Source organism: Cnephaeus nilssonii (genome assembly GCF_951640355.1).
Source record: "Cnephaeus nilssonii genome assembly, chromosome: 18".
NCBI lineage: Eukaryota > Metazoa > Chordata > Mammalia > Chiroptera > Vespertilionidae > Cnephaeus > Cnephaeus nilssonii.
This window is the reverse complement of record NC_137089.1, coordinates 2,043,274-2,068,389: the sequence shown is the minus strand read 5'-3', so window position 1 is coordinate 2,068,389 and position 25,116 is coordinate 2,043,274. Positions and strand designations below refer to the sequence as shown.

The 25,116-nt window shown below is 61.9% G+C and overlaps 1 protein-coding gene across 1 annotated transcript in view; it reads right to left on the bottom strand.

Annotated features, from left to right (window-relative positions):
- The window catches only part of COL22A1 (collagen type XXII alpha 1 chain), a gene marked incomplete at both ends in the record, with an annotated part of 114,080 nt that overhangs the window by 52,121 nt on the left and 36,843 nt on the right, over positions 1–25,116 (bottom strand). The window contains 15 exons of the mRNA XM_079796295.1: positions 739–792; positions 1,880–1,933; positions 2,912–2,965; positions 3,628–3,681; positions 8,451–8,504; positions 13,832–13,885; positions 15,954–16,007; positions 16,770–16,799; positions 17,064–17,108; positions 20,521–20,565; positions 20,901–20,954; positions 22,311–22,355; positions 22,759–22,812; positions 23,837–23,881; positions 24,782–24,835. Coding sequence (XP_079652421.1) covers positions 739–792; positions 1,880–1,933; positions 2,912–2,965; positions 3,628–3,681; positions 8,451–8,504; positions 13,832–13,885; positions 15,954–16,007; positions 16,770–16,799; positions 17,064–17,108; positions 20,521–20,565; positions 20,901–20,954; positions 22,311–22,355; positions 22,759–22,812; positions 23,837–23,881; positions 24,782–24,835 — 750 coding nt within the window. The remainder of the gene's footprint in view (positions 1–738; positions 793–1,879; positions 1,934–2,911; positions 2,966–3,627; positions 3,682–8,450; positions 8,505–13,831; positions 13,886–15,953; positions 16,008–16,769; positions 16,800–17,063; positions 17,109–20,520; positions 20,566–20,900; positions 20,955–22,310; positions 22,356–22,758; positions 22,813–23,836; positions 23,882–24,781; positions 24,836–25,116) is intronic.

Genomic DNA, 25,116 nt, shown 5'->3' with positions numbered 1-25,116 from the left:
ACACAACTCATACACATCCCACACACACACCACACATGCCCCATATACACACCACACATACACACCATACATACCACATACCCCACATACCCCACATATATACCACACACACCATACACACACAACACATATACCCACATACATATCATACACACACACCACACATGCCCCATATACACACCACACATACACACCATACATACCACATACCCCACATACCCCACACATATACCACACACACCATACACACACAACACATATACCCCACATACATATCATACACACACACCACACATACATACCATACACACATCCCACACACACTCCACATACACACCACACACACCACACATACACACCACACACAATCCACATACACATCCCCCCACACAGCACATATTACATGCCACATGTACATCCCCCCCACGCACCACATACACCTTACTCACACACACACACACACACACTCTCTCTCACTGCAGGTGTCGGCCAGCCTCGCAGCAGTGGAGGGACAGCAGGGTCCAGGGCAGGGGGCAGGGATCCAGAGGGAGGGGCCCCCAGCCACGGGGTCCTCTGGCTCCTCGGTCCCAGAGGCGCTGTCGCCATCCCGGCTGCAGCCCCTTCCCATTGATCCCGCTGTTTCCCGCCAGACCCCAGCCGGCCCGACTCTGCTCCGTCAGGAGAGGCTCACGCCCGCCCCCACTGCACCCCTAGAACCACAAAGGGGGGAGTCCATACCCGCAGGCCCGGCTTCCCGGGCAGGCCATCCGCCCCGCGGTCTCCGGGCTGTCCCTGCAAGGAGAGCCGAGTCAGGTTCACGGGTGGGCGGGGCAGGCACGGGGAGGGGGAGGAGACAGGCACAGGGGGCGGGCACAGTGAGGGGGGCACAGGGGGCGGGCACAGGGGGTCCAGGTGGGTGAGGAGAGACCCCTGCTCAGGTAGGTTCGCTGTCACTCTGCGTGACGGCTTGACCCCGCTACCAACTGCAGCTCATCCCACCTCCGGCTCCCACAGGACCTGCCTCCACCTTTGACATATTTTATTAAACACCAGAGGCCTGGTGCACAACGTCGTGCACGGGTGTGGTCTGGCTGGCCCACCCCGATCGGCCAGCTGGCCGGGGGGAGGGGCCGCGGGAGGTAGGCCGGCCGCAGTGCGCATCATAGCGACCGGTCTTTCCGATCGCTGGGCTTTTACGTAGAGAGATAGGTAGAGAGAATGGTGCCCTTCTCTCACGGGGAGGTTTATGAGGGAGATGCTGCACCCCGTTTCAGAGCACGAAGGTCCTAGTTAGCCTTACTTCCGTCTCAAAATGTACGAGAGGAGGTGGAGAATGCTCACATTCAGTGCCTGTGGCACCGAGTTAAATCCGTGCTTCTTTTGTCGTTAAACACGGAGCTTCGGCGTCTGCTTATAGCAAAGGCGAGCTTCCCCCCGACATGCACACGCCGCCCGTCAGGATGCTGACCGGGAACCGGCTGTGAGTGCCGTTCGGAGAAGGAAGCGCTTTCTGTGAACACGTGTTGTTCACTCGCAGTTTTACAATGTTTAACCTGATTCTTTTCTTAATGTTCCTACGGTAATAATTCCCACCAGGACATTTTTAAAATTGACGTCTTATTCTGTGAGAGTCTCTGAGGTTTGTCCTCCTGGCCAATAAAATACACACGGATTTCTCACACGCGTGTTAAAGCCACACCCTCCGAGCCCTTCAGGGAGGTGAAGGACGTGCCCACAGCTGACCTGGAAAACCCTAGCCCCTGAGCCCCTCCGGGCTCGGCAGTCGCCTGACTGGGAACCCCAACCATCAGGAATGGTGACCTTCATCTCCTCTCTGCCGTCTGGGGCTCCCAAGCCCATGCCCCCCGAGAATACCTACCTTGGGCCCTGGCAGGCCTGGGGGTCCGGGCAGCCCATCCTTCCCAGGCGGCCCCTGAGCCGAGAGGGAGACAGGGGACATGAGACGTGGGGAGCCCCGTGCTGGGCCGTCTGCAGCGGGAGCTGCCCGCGCCCCGGGGCCTCCGCAGCCAGGCTGCTGGTGTGCGGGCTGGCCCTCCTACGCCCTCGTCCTCACGGAGACGATCGTGGCCCCTGCGGCCTCCCCACCAGGGCCCACAGAGAGCACCGTGGTCAGGAAAGCCCGCAGGTGGAGCCGGCCTCCCTGAGGGCCACCGTCAGGTCTAGGACGGCCCACGGCCCATGTCCCGCCACAGGTGACAGCCCACAGGCCACACCTGCCATCCCGCCCCGGGGCGCACCCGGCAGTGGGCGGCAGACGCGCCCTCCTTGCTCGCTCACCCACCCACCCACCCACGAGGTGCACAGGCACCTGCCGAGGTGCGGCCTCGGGACTGGAAAGGAATGAAAAGGCCCTGATTCCCCGGCCCCTCCGTCCAGGAACAGGAAGTGTCAGAAGGAGGAGGGGGAGGAGGAGGGGGAGGGGGAGGAGAGGAGGAGAAGAAGGAGGAGAAGGGGGAGAGGGAGGAGGGGGAGGAGGGGGAGGGGGAGGGGGAGGAGAAGGAAGGGGAGGGGGAGGGGAGGGAAGGGATGGGGATGGGGAGGGGTGGGGAAGCGGGAGGGGGAAGAGGAGGAAGAGGAGGAGGAGGGGAAGCAGTGCTCGCTGGGCAGGTCCTGGATGGGCCATTTCTCCTCCCTCTCACTCCTGTGTCCCCTGCAGGCGTCCCTCGGAGACAGGCACACTGTAAACAGCCAAGGACTCTGGGATTTGCCTTTAGGTACAAGGGCAGGGGGAGGGCCTGGGGAGAGGTGCCCCTCCATTCTCCACGGGGCCATGGGGGGCAGGCGTCGGGCCGAGCACCGTGGGGCCGGCTGCTGGGAGGGAAGGGCCCGGGGCAGCCCTGGCTGGGGGCCGGGTCCTGGCACAGAGGGGACAGGAGGGGGGGGTGCTTACCGCCGGCCCGGGGTGCCCAGGTTTTCCGGGGAAGCCGATCTCTCCGGGCAAACCCTGGAAAGGAACCACAGGAGACTCAGTGTGACCTCGTCAGAGACCCCTCTGCCCTCTCCCGGCCCGGCCCAGGCCTCTGCTGTGAGGAGGGGGCCGGGGGGGCTCCACCCAGGCCTCGGCTGTGCTCAGCGCAGGCTGCCGTGAGCGTGATGGGGCGCGGCCCCACCTGCAGCCGCGGCCTAGGGCGCGTGGTCTGCACTGGGCCGGTCCTGCCTGCGGGAGGGGGGTGGTAGTGGGGGAGGGAGAGGGAACCACCTGGAGGGGCCGCCTCCCTCTGCAAATGCCTGCTGGGTCCACCCATCCGGGGTCTCTCCCTCTCCCCACAGCAACGTCCCCAGCTGACCCTGCCGCGGGGGAGGGGAACGGTGGCAAACGCCTCCCCTGGCACTCCCGGGCGTGGGAGCCGCACCGCACCCGCTAGACGACCCCCAAAGGACCCCAGCCCAGCGGCCTCCTCTGACGTGTCGCTCAGCAGCCAGCCACCGCGGTGCATGAGCTCAATGGTGTTTCTTCTGAGAGAGAGGCTCAGGGGCGGGGCAGTGAGGGGCTGGGGGCCGCAGGCGGGTCTCCCGTGGGTGTGGCCACCCGTGAAGATGCCCCTGGCGCCCACAGCCACGGAGCCCCCACCTAATGCCCAGTGAGAGGGACCAGAGCCACCTTACCGCGGGGCCTCCAGGGCCAGGGGGGCCGGGGACACCGGGTGGTCCGGGGGGGCCCTGTGGAGAGAGCAGGGGGGTTAGGGGCGCGTGCAGCAGCCCCCGTGACGCTGTCCTGTCCTGTGAGAGGAGATGGGGGGTCACACGGTGACGGTGGGCTTCAGCCTTATCTGTCATGTCTTGTGTTTGGAGCAAAACAGAAAAACCAAAAAGAAAATCTCTGAAGTAAAATGTGTAACAAAATGTACTCTGGGGTAACGAGAACACACCTGTTACGTGATGTATTCTGCCATATAGCTGAGTTACTGGGGCATTTAAAATAAATACACATGCACGGCATGTATGAGTACACACACGCGCACACACACACACACACACACAACCAGCATCAAGTCAGGGGAGTGCGGGACCTGGTGGAGCTGCCCCCACCCGATGGATCGCAGCCCCACGCATGTCCTGGGAGGCGACCTCCGGCCTCAGGCGGCTCAGCATCCTCTCCAGATGCGCGCCCCCCCTTCTCCAGTGTCCCCACCCCTGAAACCCTCTCCAGTTCCCCAGGAGGAATGCCTGGCGCCCTCCGCCAAGCTCAAGGCCAGCGAACTGTGTGCCTCTGACCCACGTGCCCTCAGGGGCACGGGCGCCTCCTGCTCCCTGAGCATCTCATCTCACACGTGACAAGCCCAGGGTGGGGGCCTCAGTCGGGGTTAGGAGTCCCTGGGCTCACAGAGTGTCACGTCTCCACTAGAGGGCACTGGACACTTACAAACGGCCATGGCCCTGCTTCCCTGCAGTCCCTCGGTCTCCCTCTGGGGGCGCACTGAGTCCACCACAGGCCTGGAGAGGGGCCTGACTTTCGGGGTGGCCTTGGACCTGTCTCTTCTGAGCTCACTCTGGGGGCAGCGTCTACCTTTCTCTGAAGACACTTGCTTTGAGCTGGAGCAACAGAGGAGCCAGACAGAGCTGGGCAGAAGGTGGCCGGGCAGATATGAATACAGGGCCTCCCCCCCCCATGGATGAGGGGGGCAGAGGACACCAAAGAAGGTTCCGGGCCTCACCCCTATTGTCACACAGCCATACGCACCCCCATCCTGCAGCTAACAGGAGCTTCCTTCCACCGCCTTCCAGAAGGCATGATCCAGGAGGGGGTCTTCTTTCAGAGTCACCTCTGGGGTCCTCACAGCCCCTCAATCCCCCAGAGCGGGGCCGAGGTCCCTCCTCCCCACACAGCACCCTTGGCTGGCTGTGGTAGTTGCTTTTCTCCCTCCTCGAGTGTCCGGGAGGCGATGGCCCCGCGGAAGTTCTGAGCTGCCTCCCAGCGGCTGTTCCGGGGAGCCGGCCTCCGGGCCAGCTCCTGACTCCCACACCGCCCTCCCCCCCTCATCTCCTGCAAACCGCTGCGGCCGCTGGCTGCCCGTCCGCGTTCACAGCAGGTGAGAGCAGACAGGTCCTTAGTCATCTTTTCCAGGACAGTAACCCTCCCTGTGTGACAACAATGAACACCGAGGCCCAGAGAGGGCCAGGGCCCCGCCTGAGGCCACACAGCCGTCCTCTCCGGTGGGTCCTGAGGAATCCCGGGAGCTTGTCCTAAAAACAGGAGCCAGGCCCGTGTGGTCCTGGGGTGCACGGGGGACGCGTCCGAGGGGCCAGTGACTCTGAAAACGCCCCGGTAACTGTGAGGAGAGCCACCAGGTCTGGAGGTTACCCGTCCAGACGAACCCCCTGTACCACCTCACTGTTGGTGACACTGAGGCACAGGGAACACGAACGGGCCCGTGAGAGGAGCAGAAAACACGCACGCACACGCACACACACACACACACCCGCCCCGGTGCCGGCCCGCACGTCAGCTCCTGTCCGTCCGCACACCGATGAAGAGCTGGGACTGGGAGGGAAAGGAGCTGGCGGACAAAACGGCCTTCAGGCCCCTGACCCTGGCCCTTCCTCCCTCCAACCCCACACTCCACCCCGGGAGGCGTCTGCACAGCTGGGGACCTCCTATCACAGCCTGTTCTGCCCCAACAGCTTGCTCTGTGTATGAAGTGGGTCACGAGCCCGGGGGCTAATACAGGCTGGAGGGTGGAGCCCCTCCGCCCTCCTCCCGGGGGACCCGCAGCGCCGGGCTCCCTGCGGTGCCCAGCGGGGAGCTGACAGCGGCTGTTGGATGCTGGGCGCTCAGGACAAGAGCAAAAGCCGACGCAGCAATCAGCCTCAGAGCACAGCAGCCGTCACAGAGGGAGAGTGTGCTGGAAGCAGGTGCAGCAGCTGCCGGAGTGGAGACTGCCTCCAGCAGCAGCCACAGGGGTGGAGCGGGGAGGAGGGCGAGTAGCCTGCCGAGGCCTCTGCAACTGACTGGAAGCTTCTCGCAAGCCCAGGTGGGACATGCATGCGTGGGGGGAGAGGAAACAGCCGTCAGGATGCAATTTCAGCCGCCTGCCCCCAGACGCCCCCTGGACCCTGCTCTGGGGAAACACCGTGCCTTCTGAGGGCCCAGCAGGGACGCACAGGGGCGGGGGCGGAGGAAGCTCTGCCCAGAACAGCCCATGGCCCCTCCCATAAGGCCGCCCCCTCCCGTAAGGCCGCCCCCTCCCGTAAGGCTGCCCCCTCCTGTAAGGCCACCCCAGCCTCCTGGAGGTTAGCAGCACCCGCTGCAGAGTGGAGCCCATGGTCTGTTTCTGACCCAGCCCCTGGCGGCACCAGGCAGGAGCGGAGCCCAGGCACCCGTCTCTGCTCCTTACTGACCCAAAGCCCAGCCCAGGCACCCGTCTCTGCTCCTTACTGACCCGAAACCCAGCCCAGGCAGGTCTCCCTCGGGGCCTGCAAGTCTCCAGGTGCCCGTCTCCAGGGAACCCAGCTGGCGTGAGGCCTTCGCCCTGCACAGGACCTTCTGACCGTGGGCAGATGCCCTGTCTGCTACTTTAGCATTGGACTTAAAGATGATAAATTAGGTGGTTTTGAACTAAGACTATTGGACTATTAATACCATTATTCGTGCTAGCAATGATCGCATAAAGAGATGAAAGAATCTGGCTTAAGGTGGTCAAATGCTGGGTCGCCTCGTGCGACACGAACGGACTTGGGCAAGGACGTCACCGCCCAGCGCCCCGGTCTCCCCCCGCCCCCATTAGGTGGGAGGCCCTCCGCCGTCACTGTGGTGGGATTCACGGGGGGGCTGCGGCCTAGCCCAGCACCTGGGCGGCTTCGCAAATGTGCCCCCCTCTCTTCTGTTATCGATCAACATGTCTAAACCCAACTAATCTAATTATCAGTGAGGGAGACAGATTAGCCAATAGACCCAAATGTTAACAACAAAGTAATGGCTCTTTTAATTATTACTAATGAAAGCAGCTAACGGTGCTCCCTGTTCATTAGCCAGCAGCCCCATTACCGGGGGAGCGGTCTCTGATCTTTCTAAGGCGACAGCGCCCACCAGCTAGTGGATGCGATTAGCACGGAGAGTGATGATGCATGAACGGCCGATTAACCGAATTGCTATCGATAAGCCAATGGCAAGCAGCGATTCCTGCGAGCCAGCTGGTTCTGACTGGAGCAGATAAGGAGCCAGGGAGAATCTGGAGACGCAGGGACGAGGTTCCTAAATCAGCGGCGTGGAAACGTTTGCCTGCTGGGGGAGCTGATCACGCTCTGCGAGGCCTCCCCTCGCACGGTGGCCCCTGAGCCCGCCCACGAGGGCTGCCCACCCCAGCGGGTTCTCTGTGGGACCCAGGCCTGCAGGCCCACCAGCCCTAGGCGCCCGCCCCTCGCCCGGCTGCGTCCCCACCGATTCCAGGGGCTCCGCCAGGCAGCACTGCCTCTGCAGACGCCTGACCAGACCAGACTCGGGCGTCCCTTCTCCCTAAGCGGCCACCTGGAGACAGGAGCCGCCTCCTGCGGCATCATCGACGTGCACCTTTATCCAAAGCACCCTGCCCCGCCGGCTCGGGGCTTGAGCATGGACCCAGGAACCAGGAGGTCAGGGGTCGATTCCCGGTCAGGGCACGTGTCTAGGTTGCAGGCTCGACCCCCAGTAGGGGGCGTGCAGGAAGCAGCCGATCAATGCTATTTCTAACTCTCTTTCCCTCTCCTTGCTCTCTAAAAACCAATAAAAACATACTTAATAAACAAACACATAAATAAATAAGTAAATAAATAAACACAACATCCTGGCAGTGAAGTTTCTCATTTTCAAAAAGAGGCACCAAAACCGCCGTCTAGGCCCCGGCTGCCGTCGGGCTTCCTGCAGGGCCAGGCTGCGTGGGGCCCGGCCGGCTGCACACACAGCTCACGGGGCCCTGCGCTCGGCTCCTTTAGATGCCAAATGGGACGAGCATTCTTTCCTCTCGGCGGTCACCAAGAGCACCACGATGACACGTGAACGGTAAACAAGGGTCTGACCACACGATGACACGTGAACGGTAAAAAGGGGTCTGATCACAGCAGAAACAAGACATGGACCTCCCTTCCCGCTTCTAGCCAGAGCGGAAACTGTCGCTGAGGTTCAGCCCCTCCCGCCACCACCTGACCAGCCGCACGCGGCGCCCGTGGACCCTGATCCCGGCGCCTCTCCCGTGACGCCACTGTTCCCCCTCCTCATGGCACTGCCACCCCTGGTCTGGCCTCCTCGGCACCGAAATTCCTCCAGGACAGCGACAGCGGGCGCTCCCCCAGCCCAGGAGTGGGAGACAGAGGACGGGGGCAGGACGGAGGGCAAAGGCCCACGGAGCATTCCTCTCAGTGCTCCGAGGAGCGGCCACCCCGATCCTGGTCACCACCCTGGCCATTCATCCCATCGGACAGAGCAGTGTTCCACCAGAGAAGGCAAGAGAGGTTACCTGTGGCCCCAGCGATCCAGGCAGTCCAGGGGCGCCCACTTCGCCTTTCTTGCCCTGAGTGCAGAAAAAGAGGCAGCGTTAGCGGGCGGCAGGCGAGGGCCCCCGCGGCCATGTCTCCGAGGACACCTGGGGCTTGGTTTCTCAGGGGCGATGACCGGGCAGTGCCCTGGAGGCCCTGGGTAGTGATGAGGGATCGACGGGTGGGGACCGGCTCCAGCTGGGGGCAGGGAGGCCCAGCTTTGGGGCCCGGCTCTGCTCCTGGGATGATTTTGCTCACATGTGGCCCCCCGTCCAGAGGACCAGACAGATGCCCCCGCCATCACCATGACCACCACCACCATGGGCGACCTTCCCGTCCTGTGCCTGTGCTCAGCCGCCAGCTCCTCCCACCAGGGGGGACGCTCCTGGGCTCAAGGCAATGCTTCCCGCCGAACTCAGAGCAAAACTCCCAGGGCCTCGGCCCCCTTTCCATGGCCGCCGGCTCCCTGCCGCGGTCCTGTGCTGCTCCCTCACGCCGCCACCCGGCCTCCCTCCTGCACACGTCCACGCGCTCCACCTCAAGGCCTTTCCAGGGGCCTCTCCTTCTGCTGGAGGCCGGGCCCCGGTGTCCCCGGGATCAACCGCTCCCGCCAGCGGCCTCGCTCCCAGGCCCTCCCCTGAATGTCGTCCTGAGCAGCGTGGCCGCGAGCCCGCCGTCCAGAGCGTCAGGAATGTGTGATCACACTGTCCCCCAAGAAAGGCATCTTCGCTCCTGGCTCACCCAGGAAGGGCAGCACCGGGCCGGCCCAGCACCTGCACCATGCCCACAGGGGCATGCCCTGCTCACACCCCGTTCTTTTCCTCCAGGCGTTTCGGGGCCAACCCGCGCCAGCAGGTGAGTCTCCCCGAAGGACGAGAGAAACTCGTCCCAGTCGCCGTCCCCCTCCAGCACAGTCAACGCTCCTCCTTACGTAACAGACAGGGCATCTGGGCCGCTCTATTGGACGGGCCAGATGCTGTGATTCTGGAACCTTCTGTGCCCGGTGCCCAAACCCTGGTCCCTGAACAACAGCTCCAGTGGCTTAGATGGGCCCCCAAGACTCCCTTAGGACTCCTGCCCTCTGCGAGGCTGCCCACACTGCTACCTCTGCCCGTCACCCCTTCGCTCCACCTCAGCTGTCAAAGTCCTGTCCCAGTCCAGCGCCACCTCTTCCAGGAGGCCCCAGCAATCCGGAGGAATCATGGCAACATGTGACAAGAACGTGCCTGAGACATCAATTCCCCAAGGCTTCCTGCCAAGAGCTAACGGCAGGGGGAGTTCTCGGTAAGCAGTTAGGAGGCCCTGGCTGCTCGCTGCGATCACGGCCTTGTCCCCAGCCCTCGCCTCTGCAGCCCTGAAAGAAAGGCGTTCCAAGTCCAAGGCAGACGGGGCAGGGCAAGCCACTCAGCTTGCCGAGTCTTGGTTTCCTCAGGTGGAGAATTATAACCCTTGTCGTTCTCTGAAAAGACAGCAATCGAGGAAATAACTCAGTGTTTCAGGAAGCGGTTTATGAAGGACCATGCAAATGTACCAGGTAAATGTGAGGAGGAGGAAGATGGTGGCGACAGTAAGGAGAAAGAAAACAGCCAGGATGCTAGCTCCTTTGAGTCCCCATAGTGAGTGAGGCCACGGGTCAAACAGATCCTCGCGATGCTGTGGAGGCTAAATGAGACAGTGCTCACAGGTGCCAAACACAGGCCCTGACATTAGGGAATGCACAGCAGTAACGGTGGCGATGGTGATGGTGGTGGTGATGATGGTGGTGGTGATGATAGTGGTAGTGGTGGTGGTGGTGGTGATGGTGGTGGTGATGATGGTGGTAGTGGTGGTGGTGGTGGTGATGGTGGTGGTGATGATGGTGATGGTGGTGGTGATGGTGGTGGTGGTGGTGATGGTGGTAGTGATGGTGGTGGTGATGGTGGTGGTGATGATGGTGGTAGTGGTGGTGGTGGTGGTGGTGGTGGTGGTGGTAGTGTTAGTGGAGATGGTGGTGGTGGTGGTGATGGTGGTAGTGATGGTGGTAGTGGTGGTGGTAGTGGAGATGGTGGTGGTGATGGTGGTGGTGATGGTGGTAGTGGTGGTGGTGGTGGTGATGGTGGTGGTGATGGTGGTGGTGATGGTGGTAGTGATGGTGGTGGTGATGGTAGTGGTGGTGATGGTGGTGGTGGTGGTGATGGTTGTGGTGATGGTGGTGGTGGTGGTGGTGGTGATGGTGGTGGTGATGGTTGTGGTGATGGTGGTGGTGGTGGTGGTGGTGGTGATGGTGATGATGGTGGTGGTGATGGTTGTGGTAATGGTGGTAGTGGTGGTGATGGTGGTGGTGGTGGTGATGGTTGTGGTGATGGTAGTGGTGGTGATGGTGGTGGTGGTGGTGATGGTGATGATGGTGGTGGTGATGGTGGTGGTGATGGTGATGGTGGTGGTGATGGTGGAGGTGGTGGTGGTGGTGATGGTGGTGGTGGTGGTGACAGTGATGATGGTGGTGGTGATGGTGGCGGTGATGGTGATGATGGTGGTGGTGATGGTGGTGGTGATGGTGATGGTGGTGGTGATGGTGGTGGTGATGGTGGTGGTGATGGTGGTAGTGATGGTGGTGATGGTGGTAGTGGTGGTGATGGTGATGGTGGTGGTGGTGATGGTGGTGATGGTGGTGATGGTGGTGGTGATGGCGGTGGTGATGGTGGTGGTGATGGTGGTGGTGATGGTGGTGGTGGTGGTGATGGTGGTGATGGTGATGGTGGTGGTGATGGTGGTGGTAATGGTGGTGGTGGTGGAGGTGGTGGTGGTGGTGGTGGTGGTGGTGGTGGTGATGGTGGTGGTGATGGTGGTAGTGATGGTGGTGGTGGTGAGGAAGGTGGCTCTAGTAGTGGATGTAGCAGTAGTTACATAACCTCTGCATTTTGGATATAAAATTAAGGATTTGAGAAGTTCTGTCCACAGCAAGTTTTGAAGCAATATAGAACTATTTCACTAACAATAAGCCCTTTTCTTGTCATTTTTTTCCTTCTTCTCTTTTAAATTGCTGCCCAACACAGTATCTGGGCAAGTGTTTGTCATTTATCACGAAGGCAGATAACTCAAGCCGCTCCGGACGCCGGACGCTGACAGGGACTGATGTCTCCAAGGCTGCCGGCCGGCCCGCGGGAAGAGGGAGCCGTACATCAGAGCCGGTTCCTCCCCGGCCAGGACGTGTCAGCAGAGCTGCGAGGGGGCAGCAGCAGATGCGAGGATTGCTGTGCAAGGGGTTCTAACCTGCGCCGTCTGGTCTCTCGCTCAGTTCCTGCTCTCCACGCCGCTAAGTGTCAAACATGATTATTTCTACCGGTTAGAGCCGACCAGGTGCTGTCCTCGCATACACCCTGGCCCGGCGCCACGGAATGAATCCCACAGCAGCCCATGATCCGAACAACGCAGTTACCATCTGGCAGCGCAGGATAAAAGCCTTAAAAATTGCAAAGTAAAACAAACGCAACCCAGGCTCCCGCTGACTAAAGGCCGCTCACTTCTCTCCGAGGGGTCAGTGCTGATGGGCCTGCAAGATTTCAGGACAGAGGACCCTCCGCTCCAAGGGGTGCTGCCTGAGAAGAATACAGTGGTGTTCAATCCGTCCTACGGGGCAGGCACTGTCAGCTCTGAGGGCTCCTCGATCTCTCCCAGGCCCCCGCAGCAGGGACTCTCAGCATCCAGTTCAGAACGCTGGTGTTACCTAAACACACATGCGTGCATGCACACACACACACCACCCTCACGCAGAACAGTGGAGGGCCTGGAGCCAGGCAGACCCGAGCGCTAATCCTCGCCCCACCATCGATCACCTGGGTGACAGGTGACCTGATTTACACCTTCAGGTCCTGGTTCTCTCATTTGCGGAAGGCGATTGGAACGCCGCCCCTCCTAAGATCCTCGTGAGAATGAAGTGAGAAACCTGCGTGCGGACAGCTCCCTCGCTGAGCCCGCGATCGTGCGCTCGCTCATCTCCTCTCTACCTGCGATGCTTCTGCCCCTGCGTGCAGAGCTGCTGCTCTGAGAAATACATCCTAAAGGCAGCTGACAGGATCAGGCACCAGGAGACACTGGGGTCACTATTGCTAGGAAGAGGGGAGCACCGTATTTGATAGGGACAGTAGTCCTTCTCACCTACAGGATGTGGGGGATGAACTCAAGGGGCCAAGAGATTGCCACGGGCTTGTGGGAGGAGCAGTGACAGGGGCCTGCGTGACCGGGGGCAGGTGGGCCACTTCATCTTTCTGGACATGAGCTTTCCATCTCAGGAGCCCCTCCCTCAGGACGGTCCTGAGGCTGAGAGAGTCCACGTTTTACACTAAGTTTAAATGCCTGACAGCATTGAACTCTCTTCAACAAAGATGTGGGTTTTTTTTTCTCTTTTTTGGACAATGAAGAGGAAAGAGGAAATCCAGGCGGGTTGAGGTGGAACGCAGCACCACAGAGTAAGGTCAAGGCAAAATAAAAGAAAGGTACAGAAGGGACCGCGTGGTCTCCTCTATGACTGGACGTTGCATGTTGGAGGCCGGAGCCCCGGTGGCCAGAGGCCCGTCCTGGCTCTGTCTCCCGCCGCCCATGTGTCACCGCCCAGGGAGCGGCGCGTGGGGGGCTCACTCTCGCACACTGACTGTGTCCAATGCTGGTAAACGCATTAGCTATGTGGGCATATTCACCTGGACTGTGTATGTACTTTATGTGAGAACAAAAGGTAGACGCTTGGTCAGCGTGAGGCCCTCCTCCACGTGCTGCAGACACAGGGCCCTTCAGGAGCTCTGCCCGAGTCTCGGGGTCCCCACTGCCTGGCCCAGGATGGGTCACTGCCAGCCTCTGCCCTGCTCCGGGCCACCCCCTTCTCTTGGGCCCCGCGGTCATCTCCCCAAGGGCCTCTTTCCCCTGCGGTCTGTCCTCCTCACAGTGGCCACATGGAGTGTAAACCGGGCCACGCCACTTCTGTACCCCAAATCCTGCAGCGACCGAACTGCACCCGGAAATGTACGGGACAGTCAGGGAGAGTCTGGACACACGAGGAGGCGTTTTGTGGGTTTGGGCGGAGGCGGTGCTGTGCTCTGCTGCTTTTCTCTTCGCTCTATCACTATCATCACCTCTTCCGGGCGGGGTTCTGAGAAAGTCCTTCTGTCTCCACTTTCCCGACTCGGCCGGAGCAGTGCCCGCTGCCTCTCCTGCCAGGGCTCTGATCACACACGGGTGTGAGCTGCTATGTCCATGACTCAGGGCAGACAACAAGCTCACCTCCATCCCCCCAGGACCCAGCTCAACGCTGGGCACACCTCCGCCATGGAGCTGCTAAATGGGGGACAGATGGGTGAGCTGGGGACCGGAAAGGAAAGAGTGTACTTACCCGGAGACCTTGCAGACCCGGAGGTCCAGCCTGGCCTTCTGGGCCCGTCAGACCCTTGGGGAGGGAGAAAGAAACAAATGAGACCACGGTAACTGCAGGTTCAACAGCGCGGGCGCCCCTCGGCCGCACATTCCCTGGGCAGGGAAATACCGTCCTTCCGACCTGGAAACGGGGGGTGGGGGGAGGGCAGGCGGGAAAATCACGCTGTTCCCTCAAATCTAAAACGGAATCACGTGCTCCCACCTGATCTAATCAAGTGTGCTCAACAACCAAGAGGAGTCCACGCGTTAGAGAGGGGGAGTCATGATCAATGCCTTGCGTTAGTGCTTTGCGTGGCGTGTGCAAGAGAGGAAGCCTCGGGTACCCAGGTGGCTCCGCCCTGAGCCTCTGCTCGCTCCCCTGGCCCCGAAGGACTGGCTGGGGGTGTCTGACTCCCCGTCAACAGCGACACACAACACAGGGCAGTCTGCGCCAATGAGACTGGGCACGAAAGATGATTTCAAGTTAGCAAGGAGCATCGGTGCAGGAAGAGGTCATAGAAGCCTGTTCCAATGCCGTCCGGACCCCGTGTGTCATACTGAGCCCGTTCTGTCAGCAGCATGGAGCCTGGAGGACTCTTCAGGACCCTGGACAGCTCCCGGGGCAGGGTGAGGTGTGAGGCCCAGGCCCCTGTCCCTGCTCTCTACACCTCGGTCTGCAGGAATGATGCAGCAGAGCCTGCGGGTGAGCGCGGCCACGTCTTCACCTCTCCTTCCTTCCCTCCACGATGAGACCGGGCCGTGACTGTTCACCCTGCATCCCCAGCTTCACACTCTGCGCGATAGGAAGTAGGTGGCCACACAGGCGTGACGTTTCCTCCTCTTCTCCCTCCCTCATCGTCACAAAATCCGCACACGGGAGGGGGGACCACCTGCTGGGATACCCCAGGTCGCAGAGGAGTGAGGGGCGAAGAAGGCTGCCTCGTGAGGAAGCCGGGCTACGCGTTCCTCGCTTCTCACTCCTCCGCGGGCGCCAGGGAGCAGAGCAGTTCTGCTGCAGCATCGGGGGAAGACCGGTGCGCTGAACCCGGGTTGAGAGCGAGTGGGCGTGACGGACGGGTCTGGGTGCAGAGCTCTCAGCGTTGCTTCTTAATAGCTGTGCGACCCCGTGCAAGCCACTCCATGTCTCCGCACAACGTCTTCATTGTGAAGGGAGAGAAAAGCACCTTCACCCGTGCAGGCGTCACACATGTAAGGTATGTCTGCATATAAAATACGCTCCAGCGTAGACGTTCGGTGCTGGCCCGTGATGGGTCGGAAATGCACGTGCACAGAGCTAACTATTGAGCAGACACCGCGTGCCCTGCGTTAAGTCTCACAGCAGCGACAGCAATGGCGGCAGTGAAATGAGACGCCTCAGGTGACGGCCCCGGGAGGCAGCTCTTCTGACCTGAACTCTTTGCGTGAAAGGGTTACGATGCTGCTGGAACGAAACACCTTCTACGCTGCTTCTATTTCACCGCAGCAAAGCCACGCACATCGATCCTGACGAGGAAGGGGCCTCGGCGGCGAGATGGAAGAGGGAGGACTGTCCATCTCCTGCAACAAAACCCCGTCCCTCCGCAGGACGCCGCACACTCCCAGCGGCACGAGGTCGCCGGCGTGGCATCGCGTGTTCTCATCAGTCATCCGAGCATCTGCCTCAGCGCTCCGGCCGCCGAGTCCCTGCGAACCGCCCTCCGGAATGGTTATCCACACATCACTCTCCTGACAGAGGGAGGAGCCGGGGCTGGGCCTTCAGCGCCACGGCGACGTCCGTCAGCCAGCTCCCGGGAGGAGCCCGTGTGCACTGGGCGCGGTTCAACTGGCAGGACACGCCCGATGTTTTCATTCCCCGTTACCTGAAGGGAACGTAACACCAGAGCGAACCCCGAACCCCAGCCGTGGCCTGTCTGGGACAGGGGCTCTGGAGGCAGGCGGGCCGGGCCGCAGACACTGGGACCTGCATCACCTGTGGGCAGGCTCAGTGTCCTCTTGGGCGATGCCTGCGCTTCGGGAACAACAGGATGCTCGGTAAGGGCAAGGCCTGCTGCTTTCCAGACCTACTGTGTGCAGAGCAGAACTGGGCCGGGACGGTGACTTACCGGGGCTCCTGGAGGCCCAGGGGGGCCCTGGTGACCCCGTGGTCCTGGAGCTCCCTGTAACCCAAGCAAACACACATTAGCCACGACTCCCCTCGGCGGCTCAGACTTCACTTCCCAAGTTCCCAGCAGAGACCCAGGTACAGGGGAGCATCTGCATTCCCAGCAGGAAGTTCCCCCCATGGCTGTGCCCTTCTGTCTGCTCCCACCTGCAGCCCACCTGGAGGACCCACCTCCTCCACCTGCTCCACCTGCTCCACCTCCTCCACCTCCTCCACCTGCTCCACCTCCTCCACCTCCTCCACCTGCTCCCACCTGCAGCCCACCTGGAGGACCCACCTCCTCCACCTGCTCCACCTGCTCCACCTGCTCCACCTCCTCCACCTGCTCCCACCTGCAGCCCACCTGGAGGACCTACCTCCTCCACCTCCTCCACCTCCTCCACCTGCTCTCACCTCCTCCACCTCCTCCACCTCCTCCACCTGCTCCCACCTGCAGCCCACCTGGAGGACCCACCTCCTCCACCTGCTCCCACCTCCTCCACCTCCTCCACCTCCTCCACCTGCTCCCACCTGCTCCCACCTCCTCCACCTCCTCCACCTGCTCCACCTGCTCCCACCTCCTCCACCTCCTCCACCTGCTCCCACCTGCTCCCACCTGCTCCCACCTGCAGGCCACCTGGAGGACCCACCTCCTCCACCTCCTCCACCTGCTCCCACCTGCTCCACCTGCTCCACCTCCTCCACCTGCTCCACCTCCTCCACCTCCTCCACCTGCTCCACCTGCTCCCACCTACTCCACCCTCCCACGCCTACTTACCTGCTCGCCCTTCAGGCCCTCTCTCTGCACCTGAGGGGACAAACAGGCGTCAGCGAAGGCGGCAGCGTGTTCTCCAGTCGAGCTCTGGCTGCACTCGGGGCACTCGCACGGCAGGGCCGGCCGTACGCAGCCATTCCTGACTTCCCGTGGGTTTTGCCATCTCAGTGGGGAAAGCGTGATGTGCAGCTTCCGCTTTCACGGAGCTCTGCCTCCGAGGAGCAGGGACTCTCCCAATGACTGCGCTCTATCAGCCCAGCTGCCGGCTCTCCAGCCACCAGGGACGGTCCCACTTACCACGGAGCCCGGGACGCCAGGCGGTCCTGCAGGCCCCACGTCGCCCTGCGGGGAGATGACAGACATTTCACCAGAGGGCAGTCCCGCCACCTCTGCCCTGCCCCCACTCCTCCGAGGCCCTAGCACGTCCACGGGCGCTCCCTGCGCTGCACCGCCACGCACGGCCCTCACGCTGGTCTCCCTCCTGCCGAGACACTCAGAATCCCGTGGAGGAGACAGGCGTCTCGTGGTCGCGCCCAGGCCAGTCCTGCATCTGCCGGTGCTTTCGCCACCACCTTCTGCTCTAGAGCGGCCCCTGCCCATGGTCCAGGGAGCGCCAGGCGCCGGGCGCCGTGTCAGACGCACCACGAGCAGGGACTGTAGCCGCGGCGTCTCTGCTGCCGGCCCGCGGTTCGCACACGGCCAGCGTCACAGAGGATCAATCAGAGAAGGGACTGGGACCAATGCTGTGAGGCCCCCTCCCGCTTCCACGGGGGAGGAGGCCTGAGCCTGGGTCTGTCCCTCTCCGTTACCGCCAGGCCACGGAGCGACGGGGACGGTGGCTGGGTCAGATGCCCAGCCTGTGAGCCACACCTGGGTTCTACGTGGGCACACCTGTCAACTGTGGCCACAGGCAAGCCCTCGTGGCTGGTGTCACTCCGTGGTTAGCGTGTCGGCCTGTGCACTGAAGGGTTGCAGGTTCGATGCCCGGCCCAGGTCAGGGCTGATACAGGAGGCACCCAATCCATGTGTCTCTCTCACATCAATGTTTCTCTCTCTCTCTCCCCTCCCTCTGTCCCTCTTACTCTCTCTCTAAAAAGCAATGGGAAAATATCCTTGGGTGAGGATTTAAAAAAAGAAAGGAAAGTCCTCCCTGCTACTGCTCTGTTGCCCTGTGTCTCACACAAGGACTCCAGGCAGCCCGTGTCCCCACCTGCGCTTGGGGACAGAACCTACCATTCCCCTAGGGGCGCAGGGAGCACTGGCGACCCGCAAACACTGCTGCAGACTACGGGGCCAGGAACGAACGAGTCCCGAGTGACGCGCTGACGGCGTCCTCGGGCTGAGGCAGAGACGGAGGAGGGCGGCAGGCGGCCGTCCCCCACCGCGCCCGCGGTTCCCGATGTGGACGGAGCGTGCTTTCCCTCCACGAACCTGACGCAGCCCCAGCCCCACGGTCCCGGCCGCTGCCCACGGCGGGCACAAATCACCTCTCTCCACAGCACGGGGTGTTCCTCTAAAATCTCAGTTGACTATGTTTTGAATAGACTTGAGCTCTGAACAAGACCCCCCACTTTTCTGGGCCTCTGTTCTCGCCGCGGTAAAAGGAAGCGGCTTAGCAGCTCAGCGCTGTGGTCCCGGCGACTTCCTCCAACTGTGACACATCCCCGATTCGTCTCCACGGCGCGCTCTCACCGTGAGCGCCCCAATAGTACCAGGCCCTGGCCTCGCGTCCCCCTCCTGCTGCTCTCACCCTGTAACCGATCCTAACCCAGCTGCTTCCCCAGCAGGAGGGGCCCCCCGCTCACAGTGGCCAAGACGTTTAAACGACCCGCACGCCCTGCGGCAGAGACCGGAGAGAGAGGTGGGATGTCACATGGAACTCTCCTCAGCCGGGAGGAAGGACGCACTAGCGCCACTTGCCACACGGATGGTCCCCGAGGACATCACGCTGAGTGAAATGGCAGGAAGAGATAACCCGCATGACCTCACTCGCATGAGGGACGTGAACCGGAACCTCGGAGCACCGTCAGCCGAGCGGCGGCTGCCAGAAGGAAGGGGCGGGTGCAGAGAGGGGGTCCTAACCTACGGGGCGGGAGAAGGGGGGACTTTGGGTGCTGGGCACACGGTGCAACACACAGGTCTTGTCACACAAACCCACCCCTGAAACCTGTGTGACCCTATTAACCAACATCACCCCAATACATTTAATTTTAGAAATCCATAGATGCGGTGGAAGTTTAGAATTTAATATAATCCTCTTTCTCTCTCTCTCTCTCTCTCTCCCTCTCCCTCTCGGAAGAGTTGACATCAGATCCAAACGCCAATGATCCTTCCTTCTTAGTGACTTGAAATAAACTGCGTGCTTATTTTAGGATTAGCATCTTGTCAAGGAACTGCAGGAAAAGTTTAAAATCCTGACACCGGGATCATATAACATGTAAACTTCACCCTAAAAATACTTAGAGGGAGAGCGAATAATTAACTCGGCTCCCATCGCGGCCCGAGAGGGGGGGTTTGACACCAGTGTCCGGGCTCTGTCCTCCTTGGGGCCGAGCACCCCGGGGGTCTGTGTGTTTCCTTCTAACGCACACCCTCCCTGTCTGCTTCCCGTCCGGGCAGCCTCCCTCTTCTGCATTTTCAGGGGATGCTGGGAACCAGCCCAGGTCAGCCAGCCTCCTTCACCGGAGCTCAGGGACCCGAGTGGACAGATGTACCGCTGGCCACACCCATCTCGGTTTACTGGCTCCTCCCTCTCCCCACCTCTCCTCCAGCCCAGCTCACCGGATGTCCTTCCGGAGGGCCTGCCCCAGAGCCTTGCAGTCAGGGGCAGGGCTGTGCCTCGTCACCCCTCCTGTCACCCAGAACACATCAACCCTTCTTAGCCCCACCCCATTACCGGACGCTTAGGAAGGTCATCATCCTCACAGTCATTTCTGTAGCACCCCCAGATCTGCGGAGAATTCTTACCCAGTTTGTCCAGCTGAGATACAGGGACTCTAAGCAGGGCATTAACTGAGCTAAGCCTTGTAGGGACCGGTTCTGAAACAGATGGCCAGCCTGCCCGGCATGGCTCAGGGGTTGAGTGTTGACCTATGAACCAGGCGGTCACGGTTCGAGTCCCATCAGGGCACATGCCCGGGTTGCAGGCTCGATCCCTAGTGGGGGACGTGCAGGAGGCAGCCGATCAATGATTCTCTCTCATCACTGATGTGTCTATCTCTATCCCTCTCCCTTCCTCTCTGAAATCAATAAACATATGTTTTTTAGAAATAATAAAATAAAATAGATGACCAAGATGACAAGAGAGCTACCCTTTGCTCAGTTTATCAAGGATCCAGCCCATTTTCAGAAATGTTTAACCTGGTTACAAAAAAAAAAAAAAAGTAAAAATCTTTTTAAACATTGCAGAGGGAAGAGGAAGAGGAAAAGGAGTAAGATATTTTTGGTATTTATTCCTACCCTGCCTTAGTCCAAAAGCAATGTAAGTCACATAATATTTTACTGTGTCTGAATATAATAGGAACGGATTAAAGTTTTATTCCTACAGTAGGCAAACAGGAAGCAAGTAACCAGAAATGACCTGCTAGCTGAGGCCCTCAGGTCCAGTGCAGGCCGGTGTGGACTTAGCCCCCGGAGCCCAGCCTGCCTCCCGCCCCCACCTCACCCCTCACCCCGGGACTGATCCGTGCAGGCGGGCAGCTCACACCCTGTCAGTCCAGAGCCCAGACCACCTCCCACCCCGGGCCTGGCTTACCTTCTCTCCCGGGGGCCCGGCCATGCCGGGAGGGCCAGGCCTTCCCTAGAGGGGAATGGGGGACACTTGTAATACTGTCCACAATAAAACATACACACTTTCACAAAGGGGACACATCACTTTGAACACATGCACGTCATCCGTGATCTTTACATTCATGAACACACGTCTGTCGCTGAGTGAGGATGGATTTAAGGTGCCGGGTTCTCTGGGTCCCTTCACTCAGCTGCTGGGTGGGCTGTTGCTGGGCTGGTCACTGGGCCTCCGAGCCCCCGGCTGAGCGGCACGGAGGCCGAGGCCGTAGCCGGACAGCACTCCAGCCCCAGCCCACCCTGTCGCCCAACAAAACCCACCCCCCAACCAGTGCCAACGCCACCTACCTGCTCCCCCGTCTCCCCGGGCTTCCCGGGGAAGCCGTCCAGGCCGCGCTCGCCCTGGCGAAGAAAGAAAACGGAGAGAAGACCACGGTCGGGGTCACGGAGAGGCGAGCAAAGGCCGAGTGTCCGACAGGACGCGGCTCCCCTCTCCCCCGGGCGCCTGCAGCTGCAGGACACCCTCACGCACTGGCCACAGCCCAGCGAGTAAGCGTGTTAGTTAGCGGGCCAAGGAGCAGACGTCAAAGGTCAGAGAACCAGGTTCCCAGCTCTGCTTTTCATTCCCCTAACCTGTGACCCAGGGGGGCCATGGAGCCTCTCTGAACCAGTCTCCTCACGCCCTGGCCTGCGGGGGGAGGGGGGGTCCTACGAAGTCCCGCGTGGGTGGGGTTTCATGCCTCAGGTATTCAGGTCTCAACCCCTATGCGCTGGGCCCACAGGCTGCAGCTCCGAGGCTCCGACAGCAGAGGGCGCGCGCACCCCACTCAAACCTCCGAGCCTGTCTCTGGGGCTGAGGTCCTGACAATTCTGAATTCTGGATGTTGCTACACACATTTCACATGGGAGGGCGTGTGGTGGGTTTCTTCCACGCCGCTTGCTCCGAAAAGGTGCTATTACCCCTAAGAGGGCGCGGGCTTATGCAAGATGCCCGGCCACGAGGCTGGCAGGCAGTGGCCACGTGGATGGGCGATGATGGCTCCCTCTGGCCCAGCTCTGCCGGGCAGCTGGGCAGGCCGATCTCAAGGGGAGATGGAGACTTCCTCCTTGCGGATGGAAGGAACTGGGTCGGCGAGGATCTAGACTGTTCTAATACCCGTCAGAGCCCGGAACTGGGAGGGGGCCCGAGGGGGCCCACGGCCGGGCCTCTGACAGTGGGAACAAGGGGGTGCCGAGAAGGGCCTCCATCACCGGAGTGGGTGCTGGAGGCAGACCTGCCCCAGGCTGAGCCAGCAGGGCCCGGATCCCGCTCCTCCCGCTCCTCCCCTGCTCTCTGTCTGTCTGTCCGTCCATGTGGTAAACACACGCCACATGCTGCCCGCACCGTTCACGGGATTTTACAAGTGTTCTCGCTGCTCAGAGCCGCCTTCTGTGAAGATGTCCTCCTAGCCGCGAGGGAGTCTGACACGCAGAGGGTCAACAGCCCTCCAGGAGCCACGCTGGAATCCCCGCTCTGGGACCCAAAGGCAGGCAGGGCCCAAGCACTGAGCAGGAGGCCCCGGGGCACGCCGCGCTTCCTCTCCCAGACCTGACCCGGAGGGGCCGTGCACCCCACAGGCATGTGCACACACGCACACACACATGCGCACACACACATGCACACACACACAAGCACACACAAGCACAGAGCGGACGGCCCAGCGCCCTCTTCCTCTTCCCTCGGGAAGCTGCGTCCGTGTGTGGAGCGCCTGCACATACCTTTTCTCCTCGGGCTCCCCGCTCCCCTCGCTCTCCCTGGAGACCCTGGCGGGGGGGGGGGGGGGGGGGGGAAGGTTAGTCTCAACAACATACCGTCCAGCTTCTCTGTCCTCCCCGTGGGGCTGTGCTCCGCTGCGTGGGGCGGGGTGAGGAGTCCCCCCCAGGAGGTCTCCCTGCACCTGCCAGGGGAGGGGGCTCCCGGCTGGTCCCCGGGGCTGGGTGACCCAGGGCCTCCGGTGAGACTGGGACACACCTGGCCCCTGAGCTCATCGGGCCAAGGGCAGGCTCCCGGGTCAGGGCCCCGGCCGCCCAGCGCTGCAACCCCGTCACCGTCACTCCACCAACACGTGCAGGACAGTGGTCCCCCTGGATGGATGGCGGGGGGGCCTTGTCCGAGAGCCTGGGTCTCCCACCCCTGGAGAAGGGAACAGACCGGCGCAGTACTTACCGGAGCCCCGACGTGGCCGGGAGGGCCGGGAAGTCCAGGCGGCCCCTGCGACCCCTGGGAGGAGAGTCACAGGTTTGCGAGCGGAAGCAAGGGCAGGAGCCCAGGCCACGCTCAGCCCACACCGCGTGGGCGTGAGAGCCCTGCTCTCCCCCACTTCTGCGGCCACGCTGCTCCCAAGGTCCCACTGAGACCCCCAGACCACTGCCCCCAAGACCCCCTGCCACCCCCTGCCTGGCGGGCCAGGACTCACCTCCCATCAGCTCAACTTCACCAACTAGCGACCAGTGCATCTGAGCTCTGATGAAGCCAGTGCGACCACTCCCACCTCCACTTGCCCCTGACCTGTGCCCCTTGCTCCTTGACCTGTGCCCCTTGCTCCCTGACCTGTGCCCCTTGCTCCTTGACCTGTGCCCCTTGCTCCCTGACCTGTGCCCCTTGCCCCGTGCCCCCTGTGCCATGATCAAGCTAGGACATGCGCACAGCTCCTGATGCCCACGGCCGAGGCCTCAGCGCTCACTCTGCCACCGGCCCCTGCAGCCTGACGGGGCCTGACCGCGCCCCGCCGACGCCCACGGGCCCCAGGCTCCTCCGTCACCTGCACCGGAACGGCTACAGCCTTTGGGTAACCAATCTGGCCGTTTCTATTAAAAGCTATTTAAGTTAAAAGGTGCATTTCCTCCGCAGAAGGCGTGCCAATCTGCAATCTCTCCCTGAATGAAGACAGAGGACACACGGAGACCGCTTCATTGATTTCAGGAGACAACCGGTGGAATCGGAAACCCCCTCGGGGCCTGAGCGGGGAGCTGTGTACAGACGCTGCCCGTGCGGGGAAGGAGCCGCACTGCCCGGGGGCCTGTGTCTCTCCACGCCGCTGCGGGCTGGGTCTCTGGTCGCTTGTTAAATGAAGCAGATAAACGCAGAGTGTTGGATGCTTCATTTTGTAAGAATTTAGGAGAAATCACCTATGGACAGACACACCCAAGGCAGGGAGGCCCCTCGGCCCCTCCCCACAACTAAAGCTATGGGTCTGCTCCAGGCCTGCCCCCCGGGACGCGAGAACACAGCTGGAGCGACTCACCCGCATGCCCACCTCGCCAGGCAGCCCCGGCTCTCCAGGCTCCCCCTGCACACACAGGACAAACAGCACCGTCAGGACCCCGGGGGCCTGGGCCGAGCCCCACGGGCAGCCCCAACCTGGGTCCCCCCCCTTCCTGGAACTGAGGACGCATCACAGTGCAGGGCAGCCCCGAGGTCAGAGCCCCAGGCCCCTCGAGCCTCCTTCGGGGAGCGAAGGAGCCGACCTTGGTTGGGAGGTGTCACCTCACCCCGTCGCCCTGTGCTGAGGCTCTCGGAAGGCAGTGTGGACGGGCGGTGTGGAGTCGAGCCACGGGGGCCACAGGAGGCTCTCTTCACGGAGGAGCAAGAGGGGGTCTGGAGCCTCGTGGGGCTCCCCTTTCTCTCCACCCAGACCTCCCGTCCTCAGGTGCTAACGGCGGTGGGCTCAGGGGGCTCCCCCGTCGGGGCTCCCACACTGAGGCCTGATCACTATGGCTGGAATTGCCAAGGGAGCCGGGGTGGGCACCCAGACCCGGTCTCCGGTGGGTTCCCAGTGGAGAAGGCTGAGCCCCGAGGGGAGATCACTCTGCGCGGGTCCGGAGCGGGTTCCCGTGTGGAGGTGGAAGGGGTGTGGCACAGGGAGGCGGGCTGGCCATGCCGGGGACAGTGCTGTGCGGGTCCCACCCCGACTCCTCCAGCTACACACGGGGGTCGTGGGCGAACCCCTCCCCTTGGACCTCCATTTGGTTCCAAGTCTGGGCATTGGGGACACGACCTCCCGTGCAGAACTAACTGAGAAACAGCTCGCAGCGCAGGCAGGCGAGGCCGGAGCCACCGCTGCTGCTGCTGCTGGTGTTGCTGTAACCACAGGCTGCCCTCCAGGGGCCTGGCAGAGGCCATCCCAGCGGAGGGTAGGGGGTCCTGGCCTGGCGAAGCCCTGTGGGGAGGGTGGTAGGAGCACACGTACCCGCACGCCTTTGCTGCCGTCTCTCCCGGGGGGACCGGGCGGGCCCAGGGAACCCTAGGAACAGAGGCACAGCGTTAGCACGGGATGAGGCGGCGCTGGGGCGGGCTCCTGGCGAGCTGGCACCAGGAGACAGGCGAGCAGGATGGGCCAAGGTGTGGCTGCTCAGAGGGTCCCCCGCCCCCGCCTGCACCTGGGCAGCGCCTGGGAGGGTGAGAGAGGCAGGCGCTGGGCTTCACGCGGGACCTGCTGTGCGGGCTCCCACTCCAGCAGGACCCGGAGGTCCGCGTGCAGCTGCTGGCGGGGGTGAGAGGAAGGGCCCCTCCCGGCCCTGGGCA